At 24.3% G+C, this 16,904-nt stretch overlaps 1 protein-coding gene and 1 long non-coding RNA gene across 2 annotated transcripts in view; one reads left to right on the top strand and one right to left on the bottom strand.

Annotated features, from left to right (window-relative positions):
• LOC129605790 (uncharacterized) overlaps nucleotides 1–3,425 on the bottom strand; it is a 123,145-nt gene extending 119,720 nt beyond the window's left edge. The window contains exon 1 of the long non-coding RNA XR_008696734.1: nucleotides 2,827–3,425. This is a non-coding gene — a long non-coding RNA (uncharacterized LOC129605790). The remainder of the gene's footprint in view (nucleotides 1–2,826) is intronic.
• A 3,956-nt stretch (nucleotides 3,426–7,381) lies between these two features.
• On the top strand, nucleotides 7,382–16,488 carry LOC129605739 (attractin-like protein 1). The gene is made up of 9 exons (XM_055515653.1): nucleotides 7,382–7,947; nucleotides 12,087–12,326; nucleotides 12,408–12,565; nucleotides 12,620–12,767; nucleotides 12,839–14,727; nucleotides 14,789–15,669; nucleotides 15,736–15,819; nucleotides 15,880–15,961; nucleotides 16,022–16,488. The coding sequence occupies exons 1-9, from the start codon at nucleotides 7,664–7,666 to the stop codon at nucleotides 16,174–16,176; spliced, it is 3,921 nt and encodes a 1,306-aa protein (XP_055371628.1). The 5' UTR covers nucleotides 7,382–7,663; the 3' UTR covers nucleotides 16,177–16,488.
• The last annotated feature ends 416 nt before the right edge of the window (nucleotides 16,489–16,904 follow it).

Genomic DNA, 16,904 nt, shown 5'->3' with positions numbered 1-16,904 from the left:
TCCGAAAAATAAAAATTCTTAAAATAAAATTTTTCATTGTTTTTAGTTTTACCTCATTATGTCTCATTATTTTACCATTTCCACTTATAAAAGCGTCATTTTAAAAATTACAAATTGATGTAAAAATAATATTTGCATGTATGTATATGTAAAAGCATATATTTTAGTATTTTATAAAATATGTATGAACATAGTTACAAATTTAGAACCTCGTCATGGAAATTTTTTATAAAAAAATCTAATTGATTACAGAAATTATAGTACATTATTTTTTTCAAGAATATTAAATTTTGAAATATGAAATTTCAAGAAATTCCGTCGATTAGTTCCTTAGATTCGAAAAGAAATGAAAAATTCGTATGGAAATTTTGTTTTTCGTATGGTTTTTACGTATGGAAATTTTGTTTTTAATATAAAAAAAATAATTTTTTTTACAAAATAGCGGCAAAATTTTGTAATTTTTTAAAATTTCATAATGACAAAAGCTATTGCCTGTTTATAAAAACCCTTAACATAGAAACATAATGGTGGACCTAATACTTTAGAGATATTTTCAATATGTACATATGCATTAAATGCTTGTACATTTACTAATATTTACCGCAATTTGGTTTGTTATTTACATTTTTTGTACAAAGTAATTGTAAGTGAAAGAGCTCTCTACGAGTATAACATAAGTAAATAATTAAAACTTGCCATCAGAAAGGTGAGCTTATAAAAAAGATATCCAACGACTGACGCTACATATTTTAAGTTTTAACTTCATCTTTATGGATATTCCCCAAATTATTTAAAAGTAACAGGTTAATTAAAAAATTGATATTAGAAAATAACGACTGTATAACAGGATTTTTGGATTACCTTGCACTATATTTTCCATTAATGCACTTTTTATTTAATAAAGATTTCTATATCACAGGGAGATAAAACAGAATAGATACATTAATCTTGACAAATGCTAGATTGGCATATCGGACACAAAACATTCTAAATTTTTGACTCACGTCACAAAGATTTCTAATTAAATAAAATTTTACTCCTTTACCAATAACTTTAATTTTAATATAATAAAAGGATAAAATCAACCAAAAATATGAATTGATTTGTAATAATAGTTTATTATTATGTAGTTGATAAGTATTTTAAGGGTTTGACAGGGTACAATATATATTCAGTATATTTAATGTGTTTAATTATTACAAGAACTCTTTCCAATATAATATTTTACCAACATGTTACATTTTTGAAGAAAATTATTTTGACTCATTAAGAAAGATTATTTTGATAAATTAAATATATAATTGCATTAATTACATACACCTAAAACAATATAACAAAATAAATATAATTTTATTATCTATATCTATACTTATAAAATCGATTGAGGCCAATATTATGTAAACATAGTACAATTTTATTTTAACACTTTTATGAAGTATTCGTGTGCCTTTAATTGGATCAATGAAACTTATATCTTTTATTTTTAATAAATTAAAGATCAAATCAATTTTGATTATTTCTATGTAAAATATAAATTAAGTAGATTTTTATAAAACGAAAGTATATCTGTAAGAGACAATAATGTTCTTACACATATAACACTCGTATATATAAGGAAAGTGAAGAAGTGCATGATAAGACATCTACTCTTTATAACATACTTTTGTATTACATAAAAGGAGTATACATTGAATTACATACATTTTATATAAACATATATGTATATTAAATATAAAACTTCCATCATCTGATAAAATATAATCTTGATAACATTTTAGCGTAAAACTCAATTGTATATATAACACAATGTCGTCACATTACATAATATTACTTACATGCATATACATATAACAGGAAAAAGATAATCTAACAAAAAGACAAAAATGAAGCAAGAAGCACAAAGATGAAATTAAATAGACTATGACGACAAAAATATTTATATTATGTTATAGAAATAAATAAAATAAAAATATTTATTGTAAGTATACAAAAATATTATGTTCCAATATCATAAATTTTGTAACATTTATACAATTGAATAATTACATACACATATATATATATATATATTATATATATATTTATATGTAAATATACATAAATATTATATAAGAATGTTTATCAATAAAATATTTTTTACATAATAATATTGAAAAAGAAGCAGCATTCTCCTTTACTTTCTTGCAAAATATGGTACTCAAAACCTTCTACATATAGTCTACTATATGCCTATCCGCATACATATAAATACGTACAAGTATATTATATACATAAATATATATACACATATGAAATGCATATGAAGTAGAGTTTTTAATAAAACAAAAAGCATAATTTGATTTTATGATAACAAATAATAATAATATTTGGATATTATCTTTGAATACAATTTATATAAAATGTTTATGCACAAAACATGTGAGTAGGATATCACATTGTTTTAGAATTTTACCCTAAAAAATTCTATTGCACTATATTAAGTAATCAGTTTAAAATTTCGAAATAAGTAATTTTTTATAAATTATAAAAATTTGTACTTGCACTGTAATTTCATACTCAAATGCTGATGGCTCGTAAATTAAGTGTTTACTTTACACTCTCTTATTTATATACCGAAATTTCATTGTTTTATAAATTATTTATTCATTTTATATTTATTCAAAATAATAAAAATTAAATTTAAAAATATTAAATATTTATACAAACAAAAATAATATAAAATAATTGTAACAATAATAAGAAATTTATGTAATTATGTATATTAATACATACATATACCTATGTATATTATAAAGACTGGTAATTTTAATATAAATTTTACTTTACCTTTTTCTTACAAATTTAAAATGCTTTAAAATTTTTCCCTTTATTTATATAGGTATATTTTTTTTTTGTTTTGTTAAATTTATTTTTATATTTTAATATTTTCTTCTATTCTCCTTCTATTTTTATTTTTTTTTTATATTTTACTTTTTGTTGCTATTTTTATGTGTTTTTTTTTGCTGGTTTTCTTTTTTGTCTTGTGTTTTATAAAAGCTGCTCCATCGATTTTCCGCGTTGTAAGTAGTAGTAAATATGGAGAAAAGAATAAGAATTTTGTGTGTTTTTTTTTATTATTTTTGTAAAAAGAAACTCGTTTCTTTCTACATTTTCTTTTTATGTTATCCCGAAATATTGTATTTAATCGTACATTTTGTATATTGTGGTATAAAAATATACTATATAGAAAAAATGGTTTTTCTTTTACAATAATATTTTTTTTATTATTTAATTTACTTTTAATTAATTTGAAATTTAAATTATTAAATTAATTTACATAAAATTTTGTTCCACCCTGTATAGGTTTTTTTTTTAAATAACTATCTATGCATATAATATTTAATTTGTTTTTTTTATAATATTTATATAACAAGTGAGAAATATTATTTTAGAAAGAAATTTCCTTTCTTTTTTTTTGTTTTTTTTCTTTTTTTGTATTTTTTTGTGTTAAAGAATTTCAAAGAAATAGTAAACTATTTGTTGTTACATATATGTATAACTTTTTGAAATATTATGTATAAGAATTACCGAGAAGAAAAAAAAATTATTTATTTTTTAAAATTTATAAATTATTAATATCAATACGAATGCACATATTTATAATAACTCAATAAATTTGCTCATTATTATTATAATAATTAAGCTACACTATATTATTTAAGCTACACGATAGTTATTAATTACCTATGTGTTTCTTTTTCTTTAAATTTAATTAAAACATTGCAATTTTTACACAATTTATTTATAATTTTATAGAATTTATTTATTTGTTTATTTGTTTTTGTTGTTCACGAAATATTTATTTTATATTTTTTTTGTAGAAATTTAATTTATTTATTGTTAAAATTTATTTCTTTTATATAAAATTAAATTTGTAAATTATGTACAAAAAATATTTACTAATATTTTTTTTTATTTTTATTTAAAAAAAAGAACAAAAAAACAATTTCTTTCTATTTATTTTTTTTTCTTTCTATTTTTTTTTTTGGTTTAAAATCATATAATTTTTAAATTTTGCATAATTTCTATAAATTTATTTATAAAAATTTTACCGTTGTTCTTATGTACTGTTCGGATAAATGTCAAATCTAAAACTGGAAAATTTTTTAGCTTTTTACCAAAGAGAAAACTTTTTACAAAAAAAAAAAATTAACGTTATAACTATTGAGAACATACATACACATTATGCATATATACACGTATCGTTAAATTTATTTTTGCCTCGTTAAAATATTGATTTGAAAAGGGGAGCTATATGTAACTCAAATAATTAAAAGCAAAAACAGCGGTTTAGGAAAAAAGCTTAAGGTAAAAATCATAACAAGTTGTACACAGGATATACAAAAAAAAAAACAATGAAAAAAGGTAAGTTAAAGAACTGTCATTTTGATATGAGAATTTCAACTCGAACTCTTTTATTTTGGAGGAGTGAATATGTCATATAAAATAAAGGATAACAATTATTTCACCACCAAGGGCGCAAATTTCAAAATAGGAAAAAAATATTAATAATTCACGATAGTTTTTTTTATTTTAAAACATTAATGAAAAATGTTTCGAAAATATGCTGGGCATTGAAATTGAAGTAAAATCGTTCCTAACATCAGAATTTTTATATTTACGATTTTAGGGATATCTATAATGTTTAGGAATTTCGTTAATGTACCTGTGCATACCTATGGATAAATACAAGTTTTTAAATTTGGATTGAAAAAAATTAAGAATGTTTTATATTATAATTCTTTCAATTTATAACATTATCTGCAGTGTTGTAAAGTACAATTGCATAAATATTTATTATTATAATGTTATTCAAAAAGCCTTAGAAAACCAATCGTCCTTTTTGAAAAGAACACGTTCCGTTTTGTATGATTGTGTATATCACTCAAATATGTTTGTCTTATTCTCAACACAAGTATGACAAGATGTAATTATGTTAAATAAGCAGGATTTAGATAAGTAGCGGTATGTTATTAAATTATTATTTAAATACTTGAGTGCTGAAAAGTATGTTTTAGAAAAAAATAAAAATGATATTACTGAAAAAAATATCCAGGGGTAAAAAGTTCATTAAAAGCTTTTATAAAATTAATAAAACAAAACTAGATGTTGCCATGCGCATAGTTATATACCGGGAAAAGTTTCACGTGGTTTTCAACGGAACGCAAAGCTTGTTTTATACAAACAAACTGTCAAATAAATTTTGAACGAAATATAAAATTTTGTATAGAAATTATTGGTATATTTGGCATAAGCTTTTTTTAAATATTTTCCTAGTATTTTCTCCATTTTTTTCAAGTCCTTTTTGTAAATGTTTAATAACACTATATTAATACAAAAAACAACTAAGGTTATTTGAGATATGAAGATGTAATAAACGCATATTTGCACATATTTACATACAGTGACATCTATTTGTTTTTCTTTGTCATATAAGTTTTTTAGATACATTAGTAAAAATTTTTGTAACTAAATGCTCAATCAATGATAAGACTAATATAATGGCACATACAAATACCTACCAAAAATACCTACATATATTACTTATTTTTTTTTAGAATTCTTATATTTTCAAAAGTTTTAAAATTATAAAAAAATTTTTTACTTCAAATTAAAGTATATTGCTATATACATAAGTTTAAAAGTCTAAATTTAAGTTAAAAAATTATTAAAAGTTAATGTATGTATGTATATACATATGTTAGATAAGTAGGTAGGAACTTACGTAAGTATGTAGGTAATACCTACATACCTCTAATATCTGAATAAATTGGAAAATTAAGAGTTATTGTTAATAAAAATTAAAATAAAAATTTAATTTAATTTTAAAATATTTATTTGAAAATAATATGTGTCTACTGTTACACACACATGTCAAGAAAAATGCCGGTTAAATTTCACCGTCGTTCGAAATTTAGGCTATTTGACCGTCAGTGATGAAGTCGTGGCGATAATTATGCTAAATTTTGAGTAGTCCCATGAATTCTGACATGTCGCAGCGGAATAGCACTCTTGTTCTGTTTTCAACTTGATATAAGACTGAAATCATTTGATAATAGTCAGACCCTTTATCAAAATTTAAAAATTTCGCAACGAAAATTATAACCAAAATAAAAATAAGTTTTACTAAAACTTTTACAAAAAATTAATTGTTGGCATTTTACTTTAAAAAAAACTGACAGTAAGTCTGGTAAGAAAACACTAATTGCAATTTATTTCCGTCAGATAAAGATAAAGTCTGATGTTGTCTTTTCTTGTTATTCAAGGTTATTTTTGTTAATTATGTATATTTTTGTCAGTCCGCTTTAATTTTTGTTTGGGAAATATGACAGAATGTGCATATTACGATATTCGCACCATTTAATATGGAAAGATAACTTCAATTTTGACAGATTCATTTTAAATTATATTTTGGCACAACTATTTTCATTATTGTTGTATTTATTACTTTTATAGAAAAATTTGACACAACAACTATATCTACAATTATTCAAAAATAGGTTCACAAATAATATATTCAATTGGTTTTTACTCAAAACATAATAAAAAAAAATAGGGTTAAAACTTACAATTATTATTAAAAATCTTGTGGGCAATTACAATGAAGCGTATGTCAACCATTGACGCAAAAGTTGTTGTGTAAACACATCGGGTGACATTAAACTGCCTAAAGAAAAAAATTTAATTAGAAAATTCATGTAGAAGTTATGAGTTGCTATTTGAATTTTTTCAACAGATTTAATACGATAATAAAATATTTTATATTTTAATAAATTATAAAATATTTTATATTTTATTTTATGAAATAATATAACGAATTAATTTCTCTAGAAAAAAATACTTCAATTCTTTGTTTTTTGCAAAAAAATTTTTAGGCTGACTTTATTATGCCTAGTCGAAACGCATCCTCAGTAATTATGTTATAAGCCTTAATGAGGAAATTTTTCATAATAAGTTACAAAATTTGACATATTGAGAACGTACACATAGCACAACCTTCAGTACGAAAATAATTATAAACTTATTTTTTATTTTAGCGATCAATTTACGTTGTATTGATATCTATTAATTATTCATTTATTTAAAATAAAATTATTATCTTATAACCAAAATTACATTAAAGGTAGAAATTTTATTTTATCAGAACATTCTAAATATCTTACATTTTGTTGTAATCGAAAAAAGACGCTGTTTATAAATGACGCTCTCATAAACTATGAACATCAGCACAACCCTATAAAATAATTGACGCGAGATATGTCAAAACATTAAGCACTTTGGCAAATAGGCACTTGCTGTGTTTATTGTGTGTGTGTTGTCCTTTCTGAAGTGAAGAAAAGTTATTTTTTTTTTTCATGTGAAGAAAAAATAAATAAATCAATTCTCTTTTAAGAACGGAAAAATATAAAATGTATTTGCAAATAAAAATATATTTAGTGTAAATATTAATAAAAATTACAAAATTTAAGTTTATTTTGGATTAGATAAATAAAACATGAAAAATGGTTGTATAAAAGAAGCAAACAAAATTGAAAAAAAAAAACTAAAATTCGTTCAGGGAAATTAAAACCTGACATAAAAATAAAAAAAAAAATTTATTTTATATTGATAATTTTAGCCAGCGATGTTATCGCTTTATATATTTATAAATAATTATTTATTTGGAAAAATGTTCAATTATTATTATAAAAGTATTAAAATAAAATTTAATGCAAAATATCGAAGAAAATTGTATATTTCATTACAAATACTATCAACATTATTGCTTTGTTTAATTTGCAAAGTGAATGCATTTAATTGCACTTCAGATATCAATTGTATGAATGGTGGAACATGTCGAAATAGTGTATGCATTTGTCCAGATGGATGGCAGGGACCAGATTGCCAATTTTGTGGTGGTAAAATAAGGTAAACCTTAATAAGGCTTTTATAAAAATAATTTACTACGTTTCTTTTTTAACGTTTCTTCATATTTAACGCTTTCATTTTTTCTTTTATTTTTTGTTTTTAGTTTATTAGAGAAATCAGGCCACTGTAAGAATGCTAATATTTATTTTGCAAATTAAACCATTTGTTAAAGATATGAAATTTAGTAAATAAACACCTGTTCTTTTAAAAAAGTCATATAAAAAAAAACACAAAAAAATTCAGATGCTTTCCATTATTATTTACAAATTTTTTGATACAAAATGCTCTTTATTGATTAGAACAAAGAAAAATTTTTAAATTTTTTCCAAAAATTTATATAAAAAATATTGAATCAGAATTAAATTTTTCTGTAATATTTACTTTTTCTTTTTCTTATTTTTTTCTCATAGAAATCTATGACATTTTGAAATGATAAATTTTGCGTAATCTATGATTTAATAATAGTGCATGGTGTATATGTTTGTTTCAATATCAAAAATCTACGTCATATACTTGAAATGATTGTATTGATTTTTGTTGGATTAAATATGTAGGTATTATTTCATTTAAGAAGCTGGGGTTATATGCATACCTAAATATTTTCAATTGACTTAATTTTCAATTGTTCAATCAATAAAATCTGTTATTAATCGTTATATTTTTTTGCATAATCAACCCTGCTTTTTAATAAGTATAGCGATAAATAGGTGGGTTGGTAGGTACTACATTAAGAACGTTTTATGTACACATTATTTTGTACATAGATCGGTAGGTACTTTGGTATTCACTTGTCGAGTATGAGTGGCTTTAGTTCAAAAACAATTTTATTTTTCCAAAGGATTATTTAAAAAAAAATACATAGCTTTTCAAATAGTTGCATAAAGTACTTTTCTTTTTATAAAAAGAAACCTTACAAAAATATTTTTGCAAAATCTTGAGTAAATAAATGTATGTAAAAGTTGCTTTATACATCAAAAATATTCTCAAATACACTACATTGATTTTAACAGAAGATTTAAATTTTAATAAAGGATTATGAGTTATTTCATTTTTTTAATATTATTTAGAATATTATGAACTAACAACTTTATAGGTTCTAAGGTAATATAGAAAATATCTACTTACATGAAACCAAATAGGTAAACCTACGTAATTACTTCTAGTGAGGGAGTTTCAATTTTTATCATTTAATGTTGTTTACAAGTTAAAACACAAAATATAGTATTCAATATTTGTAAAAAAATATAAATATTTATCTACATAAATACTTTAATTTACATGTTTATAAAATTTCAATTATACTGAAAATTTTTGACATAATGTGCATACTTAATGCGTGTAAGCAAATTATGTATCATTTTTGGTATAAGCGAGTTCGAACATAACCAATTCTGTAACTAAATATATGTGGGTAATCATTGTTAATCAGTTCGAAATACATTAATATACTTAAATAAAAGCATGAAAAGTTATAAAAATTTAAAACTGAATTCAACGTCAGTATCAGATTAATTATCTCAGATACAAATCAACCTAAACAAAATTCAGTATAATAGACATTTAATTATATATTAGCTATGAAGAAGATCAATAATATATTATATATTATAGTAGAGAAATAATTATATAAATTTTTTTTTTATGTATCACAAAAACCGGAATTTGGAATTACAATTAAAAAATTTCTAATACATTTTTATATTGATTCAACTTATCGATTGTTGTTATACAAATTTTTGGAAATTTATACATTAAAACTAGTAAATTAGTATATATAGAAGTGTGTGAAAAATAATCAAAATGTTATAAAAGAAATGATAAGATAAAAAACAATTGTTTATATAAGTATGTATATAGGTAAAGTGTATGTTTAATTGTATATGAATTCGGAAAATTTTGTAACTATTAATGTAATGATAAAGCTAAAAATATAAGTAATTGTTTCAAATATTCAAAACTGTGTAAAATACACATAAATAATAAATTATATTTTCGCATGTGATTGTTTTATTCCGAATAAGTTAGTTACTTTTAATGCTTTAAAATTAATAAAAATTCAATTGAAAACACTTTCTTTTTTCCACTAAAATCATTAAAAAACTTCATCAAATGGGAGTTACTTAATTTAATATTAGTTTTTTTTTTTTTGCAAATAAACGCAAACGGGCTTAATTTTTTGCTTGAATGTTTTGACCGGTCAGTTTTTAAATTGAAAATAAATTGGAATTTTTTATTTTTGTCAGACGTTCAGTCTACAATTTTTTATTTTTTTTCTTACTTTATATTCTTTCCAAATTCAAAAAAATATTAGCTTTTTTACTGTTTCTCTTCCAATTTTGTTTTTTTAAATAATTTAATCAGAAACGTGGAAGTTTTCAAACTTGAAAACATTAAAATTAAAAAACAAGTTATTTTTCATAGCACAATAACCAAAATTCACTCAAGAAAGAAAATTTTTATGGAATATGTGCTTTTTAACACAAAAATTCTAATTCTTGCTAAATTGGTGAATATATGTACTAATTCGAGTATTACTTTTATAAATGCTGATGGAATTTTAGCGCAAAATTTATTATGAAAAAATTATAAAATTTGAATATTTTTTTAAATGAATCTAAAATCCAAATAAATAAATAATACTGTGATCGTACTGAAAATTTTATTAAAAATTTCAGATTTATATATACATGGTATACTATTTTTGAATTAAAGATTTAAGTAATTTATACACAAATATAATACAATGTAAGCAATATAATAGATGCACAGTTCTTATAAGATTTTTCAAGAATATTGCTTCATTTGAATTGTTTCACTTGAATATGTTAATTTTAATTAATTTATGTAATATGTAATATATTTTAACTTAAAATGCAAAAATTTTCGAATGATGCATTTTAAAGTAGTGTTGTTTTAAGTACTCTTCTTCTTAATCTTATATAAGATTACATCATTTTTATTTTCTTTTGATGTTCGTATTCCGTATATTATGCAGAGAATATTATTTTTTACCATTATAATGTAGGATGTATATTTAAATATTAAACTCCTTTTGTGTATTGTAGTTAAAATATAATAAAAAATATTGCAATCACAAAGTATTTTTGATGATCACATTTTACCCACTTAAAAAAATTAACAAATAAAATTAATTATCTATACTTTAAATACCAAAATGCTGTAAAATAAAATCTCTGCAATTTTTTTTTGGTAAATTTGCATTTTGAATAGCTTTCGATATCACTTTTCGATTATGCTTTTGGTAATTGGAAAATTTGTTTTAAAGGTTGTTTCTTATTCATATAAATTAATTTTATTGTAAAAATTTAATATTTATTCAAAAAATATAATCTAATTAAATTATTAATTCTAATTTTAACAACTTACTTCCAAAAGTAATGTTTTAAAATCAACTTTTATTCGAAGATTAAATAATTGTTAAGTTAAAGTTTTTATTAGTAAATTTTAAATAAATAAATTTATAATCGAACACGTTTATTTTTTAACTTTAATATTTTAACAATTTTAAATTTAAACTAGGTGTTTAAAAAGACTTCATGGTATTTGATATTTAAATTTTTACTAATTATTATAATTAACGATATCTTACAAAAAAATGAGGTCATAAAAATGTAAAACACAAAAATGCTAAATAAATCGAAAAATTTTTAATTCTTAGTTGCAGGTTAAAAAACAATTTTCATTACTATTATGAAACTTAATGAACAAACTAAATTTCCGGGTTAAATAAAAATAATTAGTAACGTTTACAATAAGTTCTCCACTTTTCATTTATTATTGAATGCACAAAATTTAATTAAAAAATAATCTTGTTTCAAGGCACCATTGGAGTTTTCTAAACTTTCAAGAAATTTTTTAACATTACAGTTTTTTTACATAACTGTGGAACATTCGATTCAAACTGATATTTTGAAAAAATTTTAAGTTTCAAATTAAGTTAATTTTAACAATTTTTTTTTTTTAATATGTTTCTTATTCTGATATTACTTAAGTTGTACAATATTAATTTAATTTTTCTCAATTTAGTCATACAAATTCAGATCAGATCAAATTTCAATTCTTTCTTTTTAACTGGCATTTAAATGGAAATAGTATTAAAATATGTTTTATAATTTTAGATTAACAGAACCAGAAGGTATTATTCACGATGGTTTCGGTAATTATTCTGTTAGTGTTAAATGTAGCTGGCTAATAGATGCACGTAATGCGAATTGGACAAATCGTAATGGTGCAAATAGTATTCAAAAGCCAGCAAAAATTCGTTTACATTTAGAAGAATTCGCTACAGAATGCGGCTGGGATCATTTATATATTTTTGATGGTGATAGTGTAGAATCACCACTCTTAGCTGTTTACAGGTAAATTGAACAACAGCATTATTTTTGTTTTTTTGTAAAAAAAATTTATTTTATTCAAATTTATTTTGATTTTACTTGTAGTGGACTAATGTACAAGAAAAATTTTTCGATTCGTCGTGTGCCAGAAATTGTAGCCGAAAATGGATCAGCATTATTACATTTTTTTAGTGATGATGCATATAACATGTCCGGATTTAATATATCATATAAAATAAATGGTTGCCCTACGAATGATTCATGTAAGCTTCTTAATATATAAATGTTTATTTTATTTACATCACAATACTTTTTAGCTGTTGATTGTTCTGGAAAAGGTGTTTGTGTTGATGGAATTTGTACATGTGACGCACAATACACTGGAGAAGCTTGCAATATACAAATATGTCCAAATAATTGTTCATATCATTTAAGACAGGGAGCATGTAAAAAAGAGGCTCATGTGTAAGAAAAAAAATTTTTATTGTTTTTTAGTGTTGGTCTGTAAATAATAAGTTGTTATTTATGAATTTTAGATGTGAATGTCGAGATGGTTTTGCCGGCAATGATTGTTCACAAATAAATGCATTAGGTGTTTGGTCAACAATTAGTTTAGAATATTCTCTACCACCTCCAGGTAGTGCATCACATGGTGCTACTGTGTGGCGAGATACACTTCATATAATTGGTGGAGAAAGTTATGGACGGGGAGAACTTTTAAATATGTATGATTTTAATGGAAGGGTTTGGGAAACTGTTCATATGGAATCAAATAACAAATCAAAGGTGCCTGAGCTAAGGTATGCAGGATCAACCGTGATGTTCGGTGACAAAATTTTTATGTATGGAGGTGTTGTTCCAAGAGAAGGAATTTCTGGTGAATTGTGGGCATTTGATGTAAACGCAAAAACTTGGGAAAATATTACTGTAAAGACAGATTATTGCAATGGAACATTTGCCATGTGTGGGCCATTAAAAGTAGCTGGACATACTGCAACGCTAGTTCCAGGTTTTGGTGATCGGAGTAATTACCAATTTATGGTTGTTATATTTGGCCATTCACCTCAATTTGGGTATTTAAATACAGTGCAAGAATACAATTTTGGAACGCGAGAATGGAAAATTGTTGAAACATATGGTTATGCTGTTAAAGGTGGTTATGGTCACAGCGCTGCGTATGATACATTAACAGAAAAAATTTATATTTATGGCGGTATTGTATCGGAAAGTGAAGCCACACAAATATTAAGTAATAAATTATATGCTTATGATCCAGTTTCAAGAGTGTGGACATTGTTAACATCTGCACCAAGCGCTCGATTTTTGCACACAGCAAATTTTATAAATTTAGGTTTAATGATGGTATTTGGCGGGAATACTCACAATGACACATCTCAAAGCTATGGTGCTAAATGTTATAGTAAAGATATATTAATTTATGATGTTGTTTGTGATTCGTGGCACATAAATTACATGCCAAATGATTTAAGAGCTGATATGGCCAGATTTGGCCACTCAGCCGTAATATTTGAAAATTCTCTGTATATCTATGGAGGTTTCGATGGACAGTTATTATCAGATATGTTAAAATATACCCCAGGTAATTGCAGTTATTTTGAAAAAGAAGAACGATGCTTAAATGGACGGCCAGGAGTAAAATGTGTATGGGATTCTGTAAGAAATAGTTGTATTCCGGTAAAAAGAGAAATGAAAGAAGTTATTTTGCGTAAAGATCAATATGAATTTATTACTTGCCCACAAAAAAGCAGAATAACTTTGACAACCGAGTTGTTATTAGATGTTACAAGATGTGTTGAGTTATCTAACTGTCAGTCATGCGTATCCAGTTCATTTGGATGTGCGTATTGTGGTAATGGAACATGTTCAAAAGATAAATGCAGGGAAAGTAACTTTTTTGTGGATTCTTTGGTTTATAATATTACCAATATTACAAAATTGGATCAATGCCCTGAAGAATCTGGAAGTTTGTGCCCTCAATTACATTGTTGCAATGCATGTATCGCTAATAGTAATTGTTATTGGGATATTGAAGCAGCAAAATGTAAGGGTATAGGCAACAAAACTCTAGATCCCGAAACACAATGCCCAACTCCTTGTGCAATATATACAAATTGTTCTGCTTGCACTGATAATGATTGTATTTGGTGCCAAAATCAACAAAGATGTGTTGACCGAAATGCATACACAGCTAGTTTTCCATATGGGCAGTGTAGAGAATGGACTACTCATTCATCCAAATGTAGAACAGTGCCTTCTGCTGTAAATAGCCAAATTAATGGTGAAGAATCCGATGAGTGTCTTGGACACAAGTCATGCAGTCAATGTGGATCGTATAAAACATGTAATCAATGTAGGGATGATCCAGCTTGTGGTTGGTGTGATGACGGATCGGCTACAGGTTTAGGTAGAATTCTATATTATAAAATTATAATCTTGAGATTAAAATTTGATATACATTTTTTAAGGTAAATGTCTTCCTGGTGGAGCTAGCGGATCTCAAAGTGAATTTAAATGTAACAAATCTCGTTGGCATTTTACTCACTGTCCTGACTGTCAATGCAATGGACACAGTATTTGTCCAGATAAATTTACTTGCAAGCAACCATGTGCTAATTTAACAGTTGGACGTAATTGTGATAAATGTCGTCCAGGTTATTGGGGTAATCCTATAAACGGAGGCACTTGCCAGAAATGTGAATGTAATGGCCAAGGAACTTTGTGTCATAGCGATACCGGAAAATGTTTTTGCCATACCAAGGGTATGATCGGTGATCATTGTGAAAAATGTGATTTAACTAATCATTATCATGGTGACGCAACAAAAGGCTCTTGTTATTACGATTTAACCATCGATTATCAGTTTACTTTCAACTTATCCAAGAAGGAAGATAGACATTTTACGCAAATAAATTTTAGAAATTCACCAGCAAAACCAGATATTGATGCTGATTTTTCTATAACATGCAGCGTTTTAGCTAAAATGAATATAACCGTTCGGACAGCTGGTGGTCCTGAGAAAACAGCTTTTAGTGGTTTAAACTGCTCGAATTTCCGACACAGATTTTCTAAAACAGAATATCACTTTGGTTCTCTTGATAATGATACATTGACTACATTTTATGTTTATGTTTATGACTTTCAACCACCGCTATGGATCCAGATAGCATTTTCTCAATACCCAAAATTAAATTTGCAACAGTTCTTTATTACGTTTTCCAGTTGTTTTCTGCTATTATTACTGATGGCTGCAGTTTTATGGAAAATAAAACAAAAATACGACATGTTTAGAAGAAGACAAAGGTTGTTTGTTGAAATGGAACAGATGGCGTCAAGACCATTCTCTCAAGTAAGAAAAAAATTTTGAAACATTTGTATAAGATTTCTTAAATCGCATTTATTATAAAAATTTTAGGTTTTGGTTGAAATAGAAAATAGAGAAAATATAGATTTGTCGCAGACTATAGAAAGTATTACAACAGCTAAAAAACGCAAAAAGGTAAGCGTGATAATCTCTGGTTTTAGTAAACTATTTCAAATTTCGTTAAAATTTTCTTAGGATTGCCCTAGTCCAATTGCCTTAGAACCTTGCAGCGGGAATAGAGCTGCCGTTTTATCACTTCTAGTCCGACTGCCTACTGGTAATATAAAAAATTTTCTTAACTTGGTTGAAACATATAACAATTAATTTAAATTTTTAGGTGGTCTACAACATGCTCCCCCCGGTCAAGCAGCCGGTTTAGCTGTAGCAAGTGCATTAGTTACATTAGGAAATCCAAGGAGGCCATCAATAGAGCATCCAAAAGAACCTAAAACTAAACGTAAACAAAGTCAGCATCCCGATAGTTGTACATAATTTAAAATGTTTGAAATTCTATTATATAAGTATATTTAATCATAACAAATTATTAAGAATAAATATAATACTATTAATAATATTATCATTAAAAATATCTTGCTAGTATATTTAAATTATAATTCTTAACAAAGTAAAAAATTTAAACATTCAACAAAAACAAAATTAATAATAGCATGTAAAGAACGAAATATGTATGTATGTATATTCAAACAAAAAAATTAATTCTTGTTGTTCTTAATAATTTAATTACGATAGCAAAACGAATATATCAATTATGCAATATTATTAAATCTCGACTGCACTGCGTAATATAAAACAAATTTTCATAAAAAAGTATTTCCTCAGTTACATACATTTTTAAATTTAGATTAACAAATAAGTTAAAGATTATGACGGTTTTTAATAATTTAAAAAAAAAACATATTTTGAATACGACTTTTACATTATGTGCATGATATATGTATAAAAAGTTTCTTACAAAATTTCTGTTGACGTAAGAGATTTTTGTATTGATTTTTTCAATATATAAAATTTTCTTAAAAGACTGGTTTTTAAAATTATATCTATAGTAAATAGTTATTGTAAATGAAAGATTTTGTAAGATTCTTATTCTTCTTCTTATGAGGAAAAACAAATATATGTAAGTAGTTTGAAAAATTTTAATTTGGATCGACAAATATCAAAATTTTTAAAACATTGTCCTCCTTTTTCTTTTTTATAACCAT

Source organism: Condylostylus longicornis, unplaced genomic scaffold (genome assembly GCF_029603195.1).
Source record: "Condylostylus longicornis isolate FDR11 unplaced genomic scaffold, ASM2960319v2 ptg000014l, whole genome shotgun sequence".
Taxonomy (NCBI): Eukaryota; Metazoa; Arthropoda; class Insecta; order Diptera; family Dolichopodidae; genus Condylostylus; species Condylostylus longicornis.
The sequence above is the reverse complement of the archived record's forward strand: the minus strand, read 5'-3'. Positions and strand labels throughout refer to the sequence as shown.

Excerpts from the sequence above, each read along its gene's own strand:
- LOC129605739 (XM_055515653.1), top strand. The coding sequence starts at position 7,664 with ATGTTATCGCTTTATATATTTATAAATAATTATTTATTTGGAAAAATG. Across the intron at positions 15,670-15,735 it reads CGTCAAGACCATTCTCTCAA|GTTTTGGTTGAAATAGAAAA; the intron begins GTAAGAAAAAAA and ends TAAAAATTTTAG. Across the intron at positions 15,820-15,879 it reads CAGCTAAAAAACGCAAAAAG|GATTGCCCTAGTCCAATTGC; the intron begins GTAAGCGTGATA and ends AAATTTTCTTAG.